Here is a 19750-nt window from a genome sequence, read left to right as displayed (position 1 = left end):
GCAGAGCTCTTGTCCTCAAGCACGCCAGGAACAAATGCTGCAAAAACTCTTCAGCACTTGATTCCCCCACTGAGCAGAGAGGAACAGGCAGGCACTGAATTTCTGTACTTTTGTGGCTACGTCATCTCCCTGAAGAGCTGAGCTGCAGAGAAGCCCTGGTGAGAGCTCAGCTGTAGTGCTGTCACAGTAATCGGTGTTTGCTAGCTGCTTCCCAAGACATGAACGCTGTCTGGGTGAGCCATGGATACGCATAGGGAGTGAGGGGTCAGATCATCTTTCTAAATTCTGGGCTTCCAACTCCTGGGAATCACAAGGACGCTTCTATACTGCATGCCTGTATGTCACTACTAAGATGCACATCACAAGGCTTAAGGTATCTAGCCGGTTACTCTTCACAGCCCATCAGATAGGAGTCCTGGGAACTCTGTTGCAGAGTTTACCCTGCTGCCCACCGATGATTTTCAGTGCAGGTGAGAGGGCTGTTACATGCAGGGACCGTACGTGAATGGCTCTGGCAGGCTGGAGTTGGGAACTCCAGTAAGAACTATCAGTAGAAATGCCAGTAGGAAGCCAGCTGAGAAGCAGCTAAGCACGCTTTGCGAACATCCAGTGGTGATTTAACATAAGGTGCTACTGGAAACTCACTAGTCTGCTGATGTTTCCTTTGATTTCTCGGCATAGCAGAGACAGGAAAAAAATAAAGATGAAAAAGGAAGGAAAATTAAAGAGAGAAAGGCATATCTGAAAGGCAGGAGCCTGAACTGACGTGGGGAACTCTGAATTAATGCAGAAACAGTCTGCTTTCGTATGTTCCTTGCTATCTTTTAACACCAAAAGCATCCAGAAAATATCAGACTTTAACTGATCGTAATATTTTGGTCAACTTTTATCTAGCAGCAATGATGGAAGCAGAAGTTGCTGGTGGGATCACCTGAGCTGTTGGCAGGGAGAAAGAAAAGATCAATTTGGTGGAGCTGAGTGGATTTTTCCACCCGTTTCACATTATTATCATGATGCATACTGAAACAGGCTTCCAGTTGTCTGGGCTGGATTCCAACCTTCCTCTGATTTTTGCAGTGATATAATGCTAAGAAAGTACTTCTTAATGTTGGCAAAACAGTGGCCAAAACTTGGCTTTGGGAGTTTGCAACCTGAGGGTTTTTTTGGTGGGTTTTTTTTTTTTTTTAGTTTTACAAGGTTAAGGTGCAAAGGTAAGAATGTATTTGTGCTTTTACCCTAAGGGAAGATGTGAAGCACAACTTATGAGTGACTTTAAAAGGCTTGGATAATTTCTTGAGGTTCTTTGGATAGCAGATACAAAATATCTTACAGTTGTTATATATTAAAATTATATACATTTTATGGAATATTTTTGGCTGCAGTAGTAGAATGTATTTTACTAATTAGTTAAAGCCATGCCTTAATTTTAAGAATAATATGTTTTCTCCCTGTGTTTTCAAAAATCTGTGCTTTGAAAGAATAATGTCTGTGTTGAAAAATCTGGGAATTAGCAAATATTCTTTCCAGGAGCTGGATTTCCTGAAGTCAGCCATTGTGTCCTGCAGTCCCTTCCCGAAGAGAAGTTGAAAAAGAAAGAGACAAAAAGGAAAGGGATCACAGTATCTCAATTTTATTTTCTTTCCTGAAAAGTATTCTCTTTGGGCAGACAGCAATTGTGGTTTCTAATGACACAAACTTGAAGGGGAACAGAAGAAGACTACAAACAGGTTTATGGGCCTATCAGCAGGAATATGTGGCTACAAATTGCTGAGTAAATGAAACAGCCTGTTGTTTCCTACGCCTGAGTTTGTGAGTGTTATGCCAAAGTATTTGAGGAGGAGCTAGAGCACCAGGCGGTGTAAAGAATACCTGCTGGGTCCTAATTGGTGCCCACTGTTGTTAATGGCTTCCTGTGGCTGAATGTTTACTTGTCATTTGTTTTGTGCTTTGTTTCCCAGCTACTGGGGGGAAAAAAAAATACTGACCAAAACTTTATTTTGCTTTTAAGTGTATCCCTGGACATCAAGTGCCATACTGCAAATTGTCTCACGATGCTAAGTACCTCGAGTCTATTCCTCAGTCCTGTAATTACCTGGTATGCTTCAAAAGTTACATTTGCTTTTGATACTGTTTTTAAATTGGAAAATTGCCTAATTGCTTTGTGATAATGTATATTAATTATATAACTGAGAAAAGTATGAGCATCTGGGTGTTCGTCTGCTACAAGGCTCTGCGTAGTCAGACATTTAAAAAATGCATTAAATAATATCAGTCTCTCATTAAATATCTATTTTCCTAAAATGTTCATTTCTCCCATAAATCTCGATGTTTGTGGAATACCTGTGAATGATCTGTGAAAAATGACAAAAAATGAAACCTTGCATGCTTAGAACTTACCTACAAAAAATAATTACTGTCTGTGATGCAGCGATTTGATTTATCGGTATCCCTGATCTGTTCTGGTCCAAAGGGACTAAAACTACCCAGCTCAGCATTTCAGACCTTTTGCTTGTTCTTTCCTTGGTCTCTCTAACGAGACTGCCTGTTAGTGCCAGCTATGGTGCGAACACCTCCCTGCAGGGAAAAGGAGTGAAACTGCTATTTTTAACTAGGACACTGAATAGTTTGTGGCGGATAACCATGTATACTCATTACTGATCAAGAAAGGATTAGAACTAGTGAAAGCATCCTAATCCCATAATCTTGACTCATCTATTTCTCCTACACGGTTTTGTTTTATTTGGGTTTGTTTTGGGGGGGGGGGGGAAGGAGGGGATGTTGGGGATGATGTTGAAGGAAGTTTAATTTCGATAACCCTAAAGAGCAACTCAGACTTCTGAGGAAAAAATACCTGTATCTCACTTTAGCAACTGATTCTTTATCTGCATATCTGTGTTGGAAAAAGCTTCTAGATTTTTGCAATCGCTCCATATGTGTACACAGCTTATGTATGGAAACATAATATAATTGCAAAGAGTTGAATCAGTTTGTTAGTGATAAAGTTGGTTTGAAAACAACTTCTGTACTATAACGTGTTAGATTTGTCAGTGTTCGAGATGTTCTCAGAGGCAAACCAGACTGAATTTGGGAGCAGGTTTCAACAAAATATAGCATATTTTGTCTTGGAAAACCTTGGTTTTTCTGTGGTCTGTTTCTCTGAGAAATGGACCTGTCGTGAAAGTGAAAGAATATTTCCTTTTGGAATAAAGGCAGACATTGTCATCCTAAATTTTTGTTTGTTTGTTTTTGATTGAATCACTTATTTTAGAAGGAAAACAGCTACACCCCTCTAACATCCCTTTATGCACAGTCAGTTATTACAACCTTTGGTTTCAAACATAACAATACTTGACTTGGGTCAGTAAGAAGCGAGGAAGTGCTGTATGTAGTTGGAGGATTCTTGAAGCAATTTTTAGTAAATCTAAGACATAACATTTAATGGTGATCAAGGAATTCAATTTATTTCAGCTGTGTTTCATATACGTACTGTTTCTGTACGAGTTTTGCTCATTCGCTTTGCAGTGCACTGTCCGCAGAGTAATTATTTCATGATAATACAGTGTTATCATTCCAGATAATGCCATTTGGAGTTCTCCTTTATCAGGCACGGATTCTAGGAACTGCTTAGAGCTGAAGGAAATTTCATCTAGTGTAGAAGACTGGGATTTAGATATCAAGATCTAAGTATTTATCCTATGCTTGTCTGGGTGGTAGAGTAAGGGAGGGAAGCTGGTTCTAACAATACTCTCGACAGGCAACGAGGCAGATTTCTGCTTTGCAGCCTGACCTCAGGGAAGGCACATCTAACTAAGATGGGAGCCCTTTTCATAGTTCCAGAAGGGACATGAAAGGGATATTTTTTTTCTATAAGAAAAAAGAGGTACCTACGATGCTTTCCCCTTCGAAGAGGGATAGTGACTAAAAGAACAAAAAACAAAACCAAAACAGCGACAAAAACACTGGAGATGGGAGTTAACAGGTTTTGCCTCATCTTGAAGGAGAGGCTAAGTTTATTTTAGGGTATTATTCCCCAGTATGTTTCTAACACATCTCTAGGCATTTACCAAGCTATTTGCTTTTTTTTTTTTTGAGTATTAAATAATTTAGTATTTTTATTTTCTCTCTCTTCTAGATTGTAGGACTACAGAATGAACTGATTAAGTGTGGGGTCTTAAAGAACCAACAGGACTGTGAAGACTTTTGGACTCTGATTCCCCAGAGCTGTCACAGTTCACAGCTCAAAGGAAAACTTGAGGACATAAAATCAAAAAGTTGGGTTTCTTACACATTTGGTCATATCTGAATATATACGCAGTTTAGCTTTAAAAAAAAAAAAAAAAAGCAGCAGCAAGAGAAGAAGCCAGACTTTTAAGTGATGTAGAAGGGTGTAACTTATTAAAATGAATGCAACAGTGCTCGTCTTTGTCACATGAGAATCAAACCCCGCAACATGATATTATCCCTTCAGATTGATGCTGCAATTTATCACATTATTTATGCTTGTTAAGCAAAAAGTATCTCAGGCTCCAGAAAACGGAAGAGTAGAGATATGAAACGCCAAAATTCAAAGTAATCTTCTTTGGATTCTTTTAATAAGCGAGAAGTCTGTATGCCAGAGTGTGTGGAAAGTCTGCTTGGTTTGCGTAACATGTATTTTGAAAAAGTTCTTTTCATGACTGAATCTAATACAGTAGGAAAGTGGTTAAGTATAATAATCTTTACTAGGTTAGGATGAGAAATACCTTGACTCGTGGTTGTCGTGATCACTTAAATATGGCTTACTCCTTCTGATCCTCTTAAAAGTGATTGAAATGTGTAGATTGTATTCTCAGTCTTTGTTACTGTGACTCTCTTAACCACTTCCCTATTTATTTTACACTCATATGTTGTTTTGTGCCTTAATTTGTGCCACAATCCTGCAGATGTGTACTTTGTTCACTGTACCTATTCCGTTAATCTAAACTTGCCTGTAAAATCAAGACAGCCACATCTATGAATTAAGGGAAAATCAGTAGTTGATGAAGACTGATCCCTTGATTTATACAGAGATGTCTCAGTCGCCTTCTAGATCTTGAGCACAGATTACTCTGCACTTATACTCTGTTTATAGTTTGAAGAGTCTCTTGTCTTATACAAATCTGTGAGTACTATGATATTAAGAAATTAAAAAAAAAAAGGTGATAAATACCAGTCTGAAGACTGGGTACCTGAGTTAGAAAACTCTCTTATAGCTAAACCATTGTTATTCCTGTCACAAATCAACAATGAAGGTTTGGTTATGGTTTTGTTTTGACTTTACAGTGATTGCTTCCAAAAGTTTGCCTTCCCGTGTCCCTGTAAGAACCAGTACAGCACAGCCAACTGATGTTTTTCTAAGCCAAAGATATGGGAAGCTGAAAGAAGTAAGCAATTTATGTTATACTTAAACAAAATGCTTGTGCTTTCAAACAGTGCTACTCAGACTGAGATTAAGTCATCCAAGGCTGCTTCTCCTTGCATCTAAGCTTTGCTTGGCACAGGAGAATAGTGGAAGCACGTGCTGTGAGCCAGTCTGCTCTGGCAGGTGACCCAGTGCCTCAGGGGGTCTGCTCAGTCTGTGTCAAAGATCTCTGTACTTCAGGTAAAGCTGTTGCTTATACAGGCCAAAATTCTTCTGCTGATGCGTATTTCCTGAAAACAGAAAGTTCTCCCAGTAGAGCAGTATTTTTGCCTATCAAGCAATAGCTTCACTGGGGTTTTGCTAGCGTTTTTGTGCCCAGTAGTGATTGGATTGTTCCCTGCCCTCCCTGCACTGTTCCTAACCACTATGGCTGCCTGCTTTAAACGTGGACGTGAGAAACTTGCTCATCTGCCTTTTCCTGAGCCTCTGTGATGCGTCTGCCCTGGAGCAGTAGAGGGTTACTGCAGCCACTGGTTTTGTCAGCTGGGAGTTGTACGAGGTCATGCTTGTTGAGCAGGAAGAGGTGCATATTGCATTTGGACCTCTGTTATTGTAACTACCTAGTTATGGAGAACAAGAGTTAACACCCTTACCTTTTCTTCTAAGGGCCTGTGATGGTCCTTCTATTTTACTGCTAGTTTGAGAGTCAAGTCATGTCCAGCTTTATACCACAGGAATAACACTGCCTTATGGTGGAAAAGGGAGGAACTGTCAAGAGTTAGAGGACAAAAATATTAACATTCAGGTGGTGCTTTCAGGCTAGAAAAGTGCTGTATCAGATTCAGGAACCTGCCGCTGCTGTTAGGCGGAAGTAAGGGCAGAGCTAAAGAATAGCTTTGTGAAGGTATCTAGGTTTTCTGTCCTCCACACAAAAACTAGGTGGTCTTCGGGCAAGGAGAGTTTGAGGGGATATAAATAGGAGAGGAGTGACACAGGGAGGGAGGGGGTGTAAATGCTCAGAAGCAGCTTTATTGGTATGGCTGCCTTGCTACTTATTGTTAGTCTTTTGAATGAGAACTTAAGCACAAACCGTCCAAGGCCTGATGTTGCAAAAAGAGCATGTTTAAAGAGGAGTGATGAACAATGTGTGAAGTCTTCGGGATGCTCAGTAGTACTCCTAGTTCCAGTTATATTAATTGGAGAGATTGATTCTACTGTTCACAGAAAATGATTTGGATAGAAAATACTTTTCAGATAAGTTGGCAATGAAAACTGGTTGGCTGAAACAGCAGAAGGGCATGAAGGAAGGCAAAAATATCTCCAATTTTACCCCAGGCCCCTTCTCACCTCCTCCCCTCAATCCACTTGTTTCCCCTCTTTGTGTACAGTTCACCAGCTGCGCCCTGTGAGATGAGCTGGGGTGGGCTGCGTTCTTCACACCTCTGTGCAATGAACACATCGCTCTTCCAATCTGCTAGACTTAGCAGTATTTCTTGGGCCAGTCTGTCAGGTTGCTGAGGATAACTGAGAATTTAATTTGCGGTTTGCATTCTTGTCATAAGTACTGCATGCTCTAGAGAGAAGTCAAACATGGTCTTATGATTATGAACTCAATGGTTCCATCCATCTGTCTTTTAATTAATAAAGTCAGTTCTGTCCAAAAGGTATTTCACATGTTGAACACACTAAGTTAATCTATATTGCAAGGGACAAAAATAGAATGCTCTTACTACAGGGATGAAAAATGTGGTGGGCTTCAGTCCCTTCTGGCCAAATTAAATACTGTTATCTTAAATCCAGATTTTTTGCTGCATGCACATACACAGCTAGTCATCCTGTGCTTGAATTTATCTGATTTGGACATATAATTTGCTATATAAATTGCTATATTTGCTAGTTTTTCTACTCAATGTGTTCTGCAAGTTTAGAGCCTAGCTGTCAAACTATAATCTAGACAGTGAAACAATTTGAAAGACGAGAAAAGTTACATGCTTTTTGTTTGGGAATTACAGGATATGAAGTCAACAGTTTCATCCTTTCTATTTGATTATGGGGCTTAAAGTTTTATTTTTAGGTACACAGAGTGTTTGTAGACTACTTTTAACCTTTGGACAACTTTGCCAGAATTCATCAGTGGTGACTCCTTCAATGTTAGTGCAAGGTAAAGTAGTTTTGTAAATGAAGAAGCTGAGGGCTAGTATATCTGGTCTGCTAAGGCCATTTTGTGGTAAGAGAAGCTGAGATTTTTCTCTCTCACTCCCACTGTTTCTTTCTTCCTTTTTTTTTTTTTTTTTTCCTGATTCCAGTGAGGAGGTATGGAAAGAAACAGGAAGCAGAAATGAATTTTCCTTCAAATAAGTTCATTTGGTTTGAGAGGGGAAAAAAAACCATGGGTTAGGAAATGTTTTGAGACAGAACTTTAACCATCTTTAGTTGCTTTTGATTTTAACTTTTAAAATATTTTTATCTGTCTCCATGCCATGAGAGAGACAACATTTGATATTCTGACGTGATACAGCTTTTGTTCTCTTCTCAGAACTGAAATCAAACACTATAATACTACTCATCAGAACAACTTTTTCCCCTCTCCCAATTTCTGATGTATTCATCACTTTTATCTAGGTGACAGTAACAAAATCAGCAAGTGAATAGCTTTTCTATAAAGTTGCTGTTCTGCCTGAAGAGCGAAGCCTCCAAATTATTCTCCCACAGAGTGGTAGCAGTCCCACAGCACCCTGAAACTGGTGAGATAGCACCATTTCCGCATTGAAGAGCGTGCTTGCTAACAGCCAGTCATTTCCAGGCAGACTTCCCTTGGGTCTCTTTCAGCTGCTGTCATTGTTAAGGCAGCACAGTCTTTAAGAATGCAGGTGGCACACTAAATTTTAGCTAAGGGATTTAAACAGAAAGGCTTGGGCTTTGAAGTGGGCCCGAAATGTGAGGTGATGAAGAGCTGGTTCGTCTGGTATGATGACCGCTTCTCTTTTGATCAGAAGAGAGCTTCAGCCTGTTGCCCATGCTTAAGACCCAACCTCATTCCTCCCAGTTAGACAGGAGAGAAATGTGCTGTGTGTACCCTACAAGTGAAGCCCCGATAGCCCTGAAGTCGTGCAGGTCCCTGCTGTTAAACTGAATATGAAAGATCATTGTCAGGTGTGGGTTTGCCTGGTGCAGAGAGAAGGGACAAGGAAGGTGGTGAAAAGAGACTTAAGCTCTCCCATTAGTTCACACTTGCCATTTGCTGTTTCTCAGCTGTGACGCTGACAACTCACCTCACTACTACCTTCCCTGTAGTGCCAGGGCTTCCCTTTAGCACCTCCAGGGCTGGAAAGAAGTGTCATCACCGCACAACAGCTGTGCGTTGCTTACACCCCCTCCCAGCGGTAGTCCCATGTGGCAGGGTCACCTCTGTTGTGGCACCTGGTGTGGAGAATCCCCCAGCCATCCCACTGCTCCACTGGCTGCTTGCACCCTTGTCTGAGCCGCCAGTGCCGCACCAGCAGGGCACTTTGGGGCAAAGCACTGCCTCAACTACTGGAAAGTGGGTGCCTGCCGATAAGGGAAAGGGCAATGCCTGTCACCTTCTCTTGATGTCCACCCTCTACCTTAGTGTCATCTCTGCCTCCACTGAGTAGCACTCTAAAATCCTATTTTCCTATCTTGTAGTCAGTTATCTCAGCCATTGCTCCATGTGAGCAACAGCAAGCCTTGGTTGGTAAAGAAATGAACAGTTACTTGAGATCACAGTAGGGTTTAGCATTGGAGTTTAGGACTTGTTAGAGCTTCATTTTGACTGACTTTAATTCTTGTCTTTGACCTATTGTACATGTGTACTTTAAAAATATTTAAATAGTATCATTTGGCTATAGGCTGGAAAAGAGCCTGGGTAAGTATGTTTTACTCTGCTTTTTCTTTCAGTGAAGCTGAAACTCAGTAATTCTTAGGGAACTGCTGAGATTAATGGCAGAGGGGCCTGGCCTACTTCATATTTTTGTATCGGTTTATGGGAAGGGTTACTTGGAAGCCACCACCATTAAAAGTAGCTTTAAGGCAAAGTTTGTTTCTGTCTTGCTTTACTGTCTGGGTAGATATTGCTTTTATAAACTACAATTTTGTCCATTCTTAAAATTACTTTAAGCTTTTTTTTTTTCTAGAAGGCATAAAATTCACCTAAATGAAGAGGGCTGTCATAGGATTTAGCTACCAGCTCCAGCCTTTAGAAGGACTTAGGTTAACTTTTATATTATGTATGGACCTGGTAAAAAGCAGCATGGGAGAAAGGTGAATTCTATCCTATAGACAGAGTAAAAGTGAAATCACAGAAGCATTATTTGTATCTCTCTTTAACCAAAAAAAAAAAACAAAACCTTATATGAATAATTTGCTTTTCTGTGTACCACTGGCCATGCATAAGCTATTGTCTAGTCTGGTTTAGCTACAAGGAAGCAAAGTCATGCCCTCATTAGAGTAAGTCCTAAGCGATTTCTCTAGGTGAGAGCACTCTGAATTCCCACCAGTGTAAGTGACATTAGAAAACCAGTAGTGAATGTTCGAGGTAAAGTTCTCTCTTGGCTTTTGGAGAGAGGCTTGTTTGTAGATGCTTTCAGGTGACTTTTTGTAATTGTTTCCAAACGAAGGGAGGATTAGTGGAGCTGTCACCAAACCGTGAGGAGGCCTGGTGGCCCTTTCATCCTGCCCCAGCCTAAAGGTAGGCCACATAGGCCCTGTTTGCATGACCCAAGACAAATATATCTTGGCTCAGTGCTTGTTACTATAAGCTTGACTGAAGCAGAAGTGATTGTTCACAAACATGTGAGAGAAAAATAAAGCAGAGAAATGAAGGGACAGCCTTTATACATGAAAAGGGGAAAAGGCAACTTGAAAATGAATTTTAAAACCCTAGCCTTTTCAGGCAATTATATTGGCAGAATAACAGCAGGAGAAAATGTAGCTCAGTCAAGGTATTTTTAGAATAATTATACTGTATAGAAATTGAAAAGTTCAGGGCAAGAATTTAAAGAATTGAAACAAAGATTGAAATGGAGCGGCTCACTTTTGTGTGTCCGGTTTGTGACATCTTAAAAGTGTTCTTGAGATGGGGAAGGAAAAACAGGAGGGAAAAATGGGGCATATGCAGATTTGCTTCTATATTCTTTCATATTTTTCTAGTATTTTGCCTTTTAGGAATATATTTCTATTTACACAAGTAGTTATGAGTAGTTACAATAGAGAGCAATTTCACAGTGATAACGTTGTGCCTGTGCAAAGCGAGCATATAGATAGCCAACTGGATGCAAGTCTGTGGAGAATCACGCCCAGAGAGTTTTTGTTTTTTTCTCCATGAAATGCAAATGATTTTCAATCAAAGGCCTTGTCTACTCACAAACTGGCACTAAATTTAAATGTATCTGCATTTTGTAACTGATAGAGACAATCAGTATAGGTTTTACATAGACATTGCCTAGAGCATTTCCTGGTTTTGTATTCCTGCCCACCATGCTTAGAGATATATATGTAACCTCTTTATTGAGATTTGCTTGTGTTCTTCGGTGCGTACATACAAACATTGTAAGTGTTAGTACTGTTTCACTCTCCTTGGATTCCCTGCTCCTGTCATGCACACACACATGCACACATCCTCTTTCAATTCTAATTTGTTTTGAAGATGAGCTTCAGTTATAGGTTAGATGAAGATCCACAGCCTCATGAAGTAAAAAAAGAATACTTAAAATATTTTTCCTCTGCAATTAATTATTTTAAAATTCTTTTTAAAAGGAACACTTCTACTGCCTTACTGCAGGGAATAATGCTAAAATCGAGGAGAACTGGATTCAGAATATGTAATGCATCATATAATTTACTTTCAAAATTTAGTTTTTACATTTTCCTGCTATTCCTGAGTCCTAAAATGGAAGAGAAAGTCAGTATGTAAAATATCTTACAAATAAACTGTTCTTGTAAATTCCTTCCAAATTACAGTTATTAAAACAATTCAAATGTAGGTAAGAAGATATTTTTTCCTTTGGGTAAAGTCACTACTCATAATAAATCCTGGAAGTGAAAGACACTAAACTGAATAGCAAGAAAATAGATGTTGTTTTTAGAGGTTATTTATACAAATAATATTTTTTCATATCTAGGCAGAACTGTATGCACTTAGCAGTTCAACAGTGCTAGAGTTTTAACGAAATCCATCTCTGGCATAGAGCTACAGTCTGTAATCTTTGTTTACATATGCACAACTTAGTTAATCAATACATTCCTGGACATGGGAATGTGTTGTTAAATGGTACACTTTGGCCTGTGCCAAGGAGTGCTGTCCCGGGCAGTCCCACAGCGCAGTGGGGCTATCGCGGTGCTCCAGGATCTGTTCCCGATAGGCGGTTTGCGTACAGACGCTTTGGTCTGAAGGTTAAGAGAGTTTCCTAGCATGAGCATGAACTGTTCCTTGCCACTTAGCTTCTGTGCTAGAAAACTGTCCTGGGCATGCTTATTTCACTAGTATTGACATAGCATCGACTGCCCCTAAAAATGGTTTGTAATCTAACGTGAAGAAAGCATTGAAAATGCCAAGTACAAAGTAGTGGGTATTACGTTTCTGAAACAGCAGGATGCTCTGAATCGGTAGCCTTCATTTCATTCCTCTTGAAGGACAGTTAGATCTAATACTTAGAAGGGGTCTATAGATATATAAAGCCGACTATTTAAAAATAGTAATTTTTGCCTCTTTCACTGGAATTATTTTAACTAAAGAGCCTTGTTAATGTCACGCTGTCCTAAAGTACCCCACAAAGTGCTGGAGTGTCTGCTGATTAGCCAGAAGCTCTGTCGCTCTCTACTCAGTAGCCATTTCCTCATTCTGAACTGTTTTTTGGGTATGTCATCAAGACAAAAAATCTGTGTTGCATTAAAAACTGAAAATATAGGATTGGCGTAAAATAAATGGAAGGAACTAAATGTATAAGTAAGTAGCGTGGAGTTCTTCAGTCTGACTCTTCCGTAAGGAAGTGAGGTTTGTTGGAATCCTGCTGTCTATTTGTTCTTCTTTTGTCTTCCCAGTGACTTTTGAACACATTGGCCAGTTTCATCTCAGTTTGACAGGGAAATTAAGGCTTGAAATATACATTTAGGTTCTGAAAAGATTTGTGAAAAATGGTGTCTGGAAACAGGAGAGTCAGTGAGGCACAAATCTGAAGAAAAGACTGAAATGCAAGTTGAGGTTGTCTTTTTCTTCTGTCACTTTGACAGTATGTTCAGCGTGGGCACTGCAATGAGCCAGTGAGTGCTGCCCAGCTGTTGGTGTAGAGTTTGGGGATAATGGGCAGGAAATGGAAATTTTACAGTAAGGGAAGGAGGTCATAGAGGATATGGAGCAACTTTCTTTGTTATTGCTGCTACTCTTCATTTTTAATGTAATTAAAGCTGCTGTGAACTCATTAACTTGTTGTGTCTGAGTGCACCAAGTCCTGAAGTGTGATGCATGTATAACATTTAGTCCATCACGGGTCCAGAATGACAGGAGTAGGGAAGAACTGAAGAAGGAAATGTTGATCATAGACCGAGGTGACTGAAATGTGGACAAGCATGTTGGCTGTCTGGATAAATTTTTTTGTTATATTGTGAAGGAAGACCTGAAAGACAGGAAATATTCCAGCATTGGTAAGCAGGTGTATAAAAAATAAAAATTTCAGAAGTGGGAAGGATATTGCTGTTAATAGGAATGGAGAAAAGGATATAACAGAAGGAAGAATAGAAGCTATTCAGTAATACTAAGTTTAGCATTAGACAAACTGTCATCCTTCCAGGGCAGCACATCGGAAATGTTATTAGGTATATGGGACTAAACTGAGGGAGATCTGTTAGGTATTGAGATGTAGATTTGTGAGCCATTTACCTAAAGGTAATAGTGATATCAGTGTGAAGAGTGGAGGCTCCCTGAGGATAAGATACAGAAGATGAGACCCAGGATAGAGCTTTGAAGAGCTCTCACAGACAGGAGGCAAGAGACAGAAGAGAATGAGGAGCCGTTAGAGGAGACAAGGAATCCATATATGTGCTAGGCTGCAATATAACATAGAGATAACTTTGTTAGGAATTTCTTGGGCATCAGAAGTGCCTTTGACTTACTCCATGCAGCTCAGATCAGACTGTTACTGGTGTCTGAACGTGCCTGTTAAAACTAAATTGGATATCTCTACCTTACAGCATAGAGGTAACTTTAAAACAAGGGACCAAAACCAAGATGAGCCTCAAAGCAGATGAAAGATGATGATGAAGGGTAGAAGTCAGGAAGGAGAAAATGTAGTGTCACATGTGATGGGGCTGAGGAGGGGACAAAACTGAGTGAGATGCATACATACAGTTTTCATCACAGATGATGCACAGAGGTGGAAAGGAAGTAGCCAAGCTGGGTCGAGGAATACACTGGTGGGAGGAAGGGGCATTGACAGTGAGTAGGATTATTAGACCTCAGAGGGATGAGGAAGAAGTCTGAGAATCAAAGAAGGCCTAGAACCTATTTTTTTTGTTTGTAGTGTATACTGCAGTGTACTTGAATGCTAGTAGGTGAAGACTACCGTTCCCCTCTCTCTCCTCCCTTTCCTATTTTTAATCACAGCAAAATAAAACCCCAAATTTCTGCATGCTGCAAGCAGTTTTCCTTTTCCTAAGCAGTATCACTTTGTGTCAGGTGCCTCTTGTGCTGAAAAGGCCCCTGTCTCTTCCTCCTCTCAAGCATCACGGAAATGCGCCTGCCTCAGGCTGAGGAGGCAGGAGTGCATGAATGTGGGGGCCTGATCCCTCAGTGCAGGAGCAGGAAGAGATGCAACCTCTCTTGATGGGGAATGGCTTTTGTGGGACTGTCTTCTGAGAGGACCAGCCTTGCCACCTCGACCAAAATAGCCTTTCACTTTTTGGTATAGAAATTTCAGAAAAGCAGTCACTGACAGCCAGAAAAATCTGATCAGTTGTACAAACTTCCTTCCCTTTCCAGCCCGTCTTCCACTTGCACCTCTAATTCTCAAACCAGAGTCTACTAGACACCAGCCATTCCTGTTTTAAATCTATTGATACAGCAGTAGAGATTAACAGGTAGTTAATACTCACTTCAGTTTAAGGTTGTTAACATCAGCAGCAAACGTAGTTAGGTGTACAGCAGTAGATGCCAGAGTCTGGATCAAAATCAGCCATCGTGTCATTTTGGGGAAATAGAAGCATGCATGTAAAATAGATCCATAAGAATGGAGTTTGAGGATTATTTGATAATGAAAAATCACTACTTACTTAGAACACTTAAGGTAGTTGATTTTAAAGTGCAACAATGTTTCAGTGAAGAATTTTTTTTTTCCCCCCAAAAACTGTATCAGAGGCAGAGCACGCGTTGGGCCTCAGTTTGAAATTAAGCTTTATTCTTCATTAAGCGTTTAAGGTGCTCTTGTGAAGCTTACTCAAAGGAGACCCCGCTGTGTTAGCATGCTGGTTGTCGAGTAGATGGATTATGGATGGAAAAAAATCCATGTGGAAGTCAGTGTAAAGTAGCTGATGTATGATGAATTCACAGGTGGCCTTTCTGAGTACGAACTTCCTTTAAAAGAGCTGGAGATGTTAAGGAGTAAGCCTCTTTAAACAGAGCTGGTACAAAAAAGTTATTCAGGTTATTCCCCTGCATAGATGGGCCCTTTGAAGTATGGGCCCTAATTAAGTATTTCCAGTATCTCTGGAATGAGACTTGATAATCAGGAAAAAAATCTGTAGTTGTTAATCAAAAATATTCCATGAGCGGAGGAGTTCATGACATTGCCAGTTTCTTGACCTCTCCGAAGTGGTTACTCATATGTAAAGAGATGTGGAGAAGGGGAGAATCATGCCAGCTCATTTTTACGGGTGTAAATAAGGAAGGCAAGGGGAGCACCACATGTCTTGATGCCTTCAGCAGCCTCATAGTAAAAAAGAAAGTCACAATGTCATTTCTCTTTCTGAAAATGTAGGGTGGGGTTATTCACACATGTAGTTTGCAAATAGTAACTGCTGAGGTCACGTGTCGGTGTGGTCAGGGAGTTTCATATTTAATCTAGTAGTAGTTTGTGGTGTGCTCATGAAGCTGTGTCACTGGGACAGGTACTTGGCTGCAGGAATTAGAAAGTGCTCTCTAAGAACTGTGATGCTTTGTGCTGACAATTCTTTTATTGGTCTGAACTCTCACTGTTTTCTTTGTCGCGACAACTGCCGGATTCTGCCTCTGCTGTGTCAAAAGAACAAACTCCCAACTGGACACAAAATTCTGAGAGATGAGATGAGAAATGAGTTTTGGGAATATAGGAACAATTAAGAAACTTTTGTTTTTGTACATTATTTTTCTATGCTGAAAAATACATAGCCTGATATGTAAAAATTATGTTACATTCTAATCGCATTTTAAAATATGAAAGGGGGCATTTTGCTGTTTGTGTATTGGTCATTAGCAAATCTCTCATGTGCCCAGTATAGAAAATGTGTCATTTGTGTTGTAGCTCCATATAACTTATTAGTATCATTGTCATATACAGAGAGTTAGGCGTAGTGTAACATATAGGTTGCCCTGTAAAAGGGTTGCAGGTGTGTTTGGCTGAGGCTATACATTGCAGGGCTGTTTTCTATCACCTTGCACTTTGTCTTGTCATTTATATCAGAGCAAGTAGGTGTAAACTGCTGCTAATTTAGGGAGGTGGCAATGACTGCCTGAGGTGCAGACACAAGAGAATCAGACTTTATATCTGTAATACCCTATATTGCACTGCAGAATATGTTCCCTATTAATTTTTCTTTCAGTGTGCTTTTCAAATCAATAGGCACTTTTTGTGCTCTTTTTTTGCAGAAGAGCATACAGAGTCACTTTATCAAAACTTTTTTGATGACTTCGATAAGAGTGCTTAAAACAAATGCAAAAGGAAGAGTTAAAAGAACAGTTAATAAAGTTTTTGGGTTGGTTTTTCTTTTTCTCTTAAAAAAGCATCCTTCGTTTTGTCTGGCATATGGACCTAAGACCCACACATTCTGTTGTGAGGGTATCACTAATGATGTGCTAGTTCTCAAGGATGTATCAGAGTGCTGCAGCTAACACCCGATAACACTGCTCACTCCAGTGCTGGCACACTTTGCCTGCTGAGTGCAAAAATCTCTGCTGAAACAGATCTGAAGCCAGAAGTGGGGATCTGCATTGACTTGCAGGACCATACAGCAAGTAGCATAAAAATCAATTCTCATTCATACTCCTCTTTTTCGGGACGCTAGGTAGAATGCATGATCATTTCCGTCTTGAATGTCTTGTTTGTCCCCTCATTTCCTGTATACAGGAAATATAAATGTTACAAGTGTTTAGCCTTTTCCCTTTTTAAAGCATACTGGCTAGGCATTTTGGTAAGATTTTCCTTCTCTTTTTTTTCCTTCTCTTCCCCCCCACTCCCCCCACAGGACCAAAATTAAATAGAGTTCTTATATCTGATACATTGACAAAGGCTATGGAAGTTATAGTTGATATATTTTCTCTGAGATTGACCCTTCCTTAACTTCTGTTTTGTCAGAATAAACATACCCAGTTAAAACTATGAAAGTCTCAGAGTTAAGGCTGAATGTAGAACAGTATGAATCCAAAAGAGAACTACGGGGTGCACGTGCTTGTAGAGGTTGCTGGAAATAATTGCCTTTTCTTGTTTTTAATTCGTTTGCAGGCTGTGCTGGATTTCTGCAGAGAGAGAACTACTTTGTTGTTTACAAACTACAATATATAGCTAACATCTGGCACTAGGTCAGAGAGGCCGGTACACTACATTCTCTCTTTGCTCAGCTGGCCTCTTACTTAAACTGCTTGCTGTAGCTGGGATGTTTGTAGTTGTTTTCTCTTGTGATAGTAGTTTGTGTTGTACTATGTGGTCAAAAAGACATAGACAAGATTGTTTGCAGGTTTCTTTAATTAGACCAGTTTTAAAAAGTAGATAGTCTTTGAGTAGTATAAACTTTTCTCTAGACTAAGAGTAAGAATCTTGTAGTTGGAAGAACTCTAACCAAGAGTTTAGGACTGTGACTTTATTTTGCAAATTCTGTAACTACATAACGTTTAGCCTGATAGTTATAGGAGACTTAGAACTTCAAAGAGTGTTTTTTCCTTGACGTCTCCTCATCTAATCCTATCTTTACGCATAAAGATTAAAGGCCAGGAGGAGCTGACAGATTATTGACCTGGTCTCCTGTTTAAGGGTCAATTACATTTTGCCCAGCTACCACATAGGAGGTCCAGTAACTTGTGTTTGGCCGATATAGATTGCTCAGAGAGGTGTTCAGTTTTGATTGGCTGGCATCAAAAAATGGAAAATCCATTTACTTTGCTTGGTAGTAGCAGTTAATGATGCTCTCTGTTCAAAATGTATGCTCTGTTGCCCTTTGGAGTTCCTTCTGGTATCTTCTTCCACTCATTGCTCTTGCTTTTGTCTGCTATTTTAAAGAGCTACTCAGTACCTGGAATATTTTCCCTATGGTGTTACTTATATCCTGATTTCAACTCACTTTTCAATTTTTTTTTTATCATTGAAATTGACTGTAATATTTAAATCTCTTACTGGAGATATTTTCTCCAGTCAATTAAAAATGTTTGGCTTCGTCCTGTCACAATCCAGTTTTTCAGATTTTTTTTTTGTTACTTTTTTAGGAGCTGTACCCATGTGCAGAGATGAAAAATTTCTTCCAACTGTTAGTTACTGTGTTTCCTGTTCAGCTAAGGATCACATTAGCGATTCTTTTCTCAGTACCTCATAAAGAGCCCCTGGGGCATTTTTGATCTTTTATGATTCCCAATTCCTTTCCAGAGTTGATCCCATCTCTGTAGGTATGACCTGCATTCCTCATCCCTAGGTAAGCATGAAGCTGTGTTGCAGTGCATGCTGTCAAGCTGACGCATTCAGATGAGTAAGCAAGGTGACTCCACAGGCCAGCCTGCCTCTTTTTTATCATCCCACCAATTTATGTTGCCTGAAAGCTTAAGCAGCAACAACGCTCTGTTTCTTCTCAGGTCACAAAACAGCCTTGGCCTGACTGACACGCTCACCAGCATTTCTCAACCACGTTTCTCTTGGGATAGGCCAGAGGTATGCTGAGTCCTTCTTGAGAAACCATTTTTTGCCATCTCTGAGGATGTGTTTACGTACATGGGTGTGGACAGTCACTTTTCATCTCTGCCGTGCTCGAAGGTGGCTGGAGACATGACCTTGGTCTTGCTATATACCTGCATTCATGTTACCCTCATGTACCCCACGTAACCCAGAGGGTACTATAACATGTAGACTGGCCTAGCATGATGCTGATGAGAAGACATGTTTGACTGAAGGCTCCACTGGCCACAACAGGCTTTAACCCAGTTGCCTGAGTATAGGTACCTAGTTCCAGCTGCCCTAGGGTCACCCGAGGTAGTTGTCTTGCCACGTTATACCACGCATCCCTCAGGATTTTATCCGGAGTGAAGCACAGTGCCTCTGTTGAGGTGACTGGGTCAAATACACTGCTATATGCACTTAAAAACATAGAAAAAATGTTGGTTACAAGGGACCTCTGGAGGTTTCCAGTCCAGTCTCTGCTCTAGGAAGGACCAACTTCAAATCTAGAAAAAATTGTTCAGGGTGTTGTCTAGTTGAACTTGCCTGTCTAAACACACCGGTTCTAAATCTGTCAAGGGCATCTTTAATCAGAATTTCACAGGGAAATTTTAAGTCCAATCCCTTATAATATCAAATTGTTTTGCATCCACAAAGTTATCACTGCTAATCAAAATGGTAATCTTCTCAAATAATGAAAAAATGACTGCATTCATTATGTATTTATTCAGTAAATCATTATAATGAGCTGTTTTATCTCAGGATTGGCAAATTGTTCAAGGCATTGACTGAACTTTTGTGTAAAACTTGCTATCAACTGATCCAAACCAAACCTACCTCGTGACAGAGGTTTTCTTTGCTGCCTCATTTGTTTCATGAACCTCTGCACCTCTGGCTTATGCCTGGAAGTGAAAATGCTCTAATATCTTGTTCCTATGCTGATTGCAGCAGAGCCAGAGCCAGGTGCTGCTGGAACTCCAACACGATGCTGTGCGTATTCATCTCCTGAAAGCTGCCAGTAGCAGCCACTTGACCAACAGTGATTTGAAGGTCGTTACTGAGAAGAACAGTGAAGCAATGCAGTTGAACCACTGCAGTTCTCGTGGAAGTGTAATAGTCATCTAGAGTAAACAAGAACATTGCGTTTAAGGTTTCGTCAGAACAGGCTTTGCACAAAGATTACTAGGGTACTCTTTCTTTTTTTTCTTCCTTTTTCTAACTTGAAAGGGATAACAAGGCCTGCCAAGACTAT

The 19750-nt window shown here is 40.1% G+C and overlaps 1 protein-coding gene across 7 annotated transcripts in view; it reads left to right on the top strand.

Moving 5' to 3' along the window:
* The window catches only part of LOC104147946 (uncharacterized), a 69506-nt gene that overhangs the window by 30752 nt on the left and 19004 nt on the right, over window positions 1-19750 (top strand). For 5 of the 7 annotated variants that reach the window (XM_068938939.1, XM_009680891.2, XM_068938937.1 and 2 more), the window contains exons 5-7: window positions 2009-2095; window positions 4133-4271; window positions 5302-5402. In XM_068938939.1, the coding sequence (XP_068795040.1) occupies window positions 2009-2095; window positions 4133-4271; window positions 5302-5402 (327 nt within the window). The remainder of the gene's footprint in view (window positions 1-2008; window positions 2096-4132; window positions 4272-5301; window positions 5403-19750) is intronic. The other 2 variants (XM_068938936.1, XM_068938935.1) reach the window with 1 other exon arrangement.

Source organism: Struthio camelus, chromosome 3 (assembly GCF_040807025.1).
Source record: "Struthio camelus isolate bStrCam1 chromosome 3, bStrCam1.hap1, whole genome shotgun sequence".
Lineage (NCBI taxonomy): Eukaryota > Metazoa > Chordata > Aves > Struthioniformes > Struthionidae > Struthio > Struthio camelus.
Note: the sequence above shows the minus strand (reverse complement) of the source record. Positions and strands in the feature narration are given on the sequence as shown.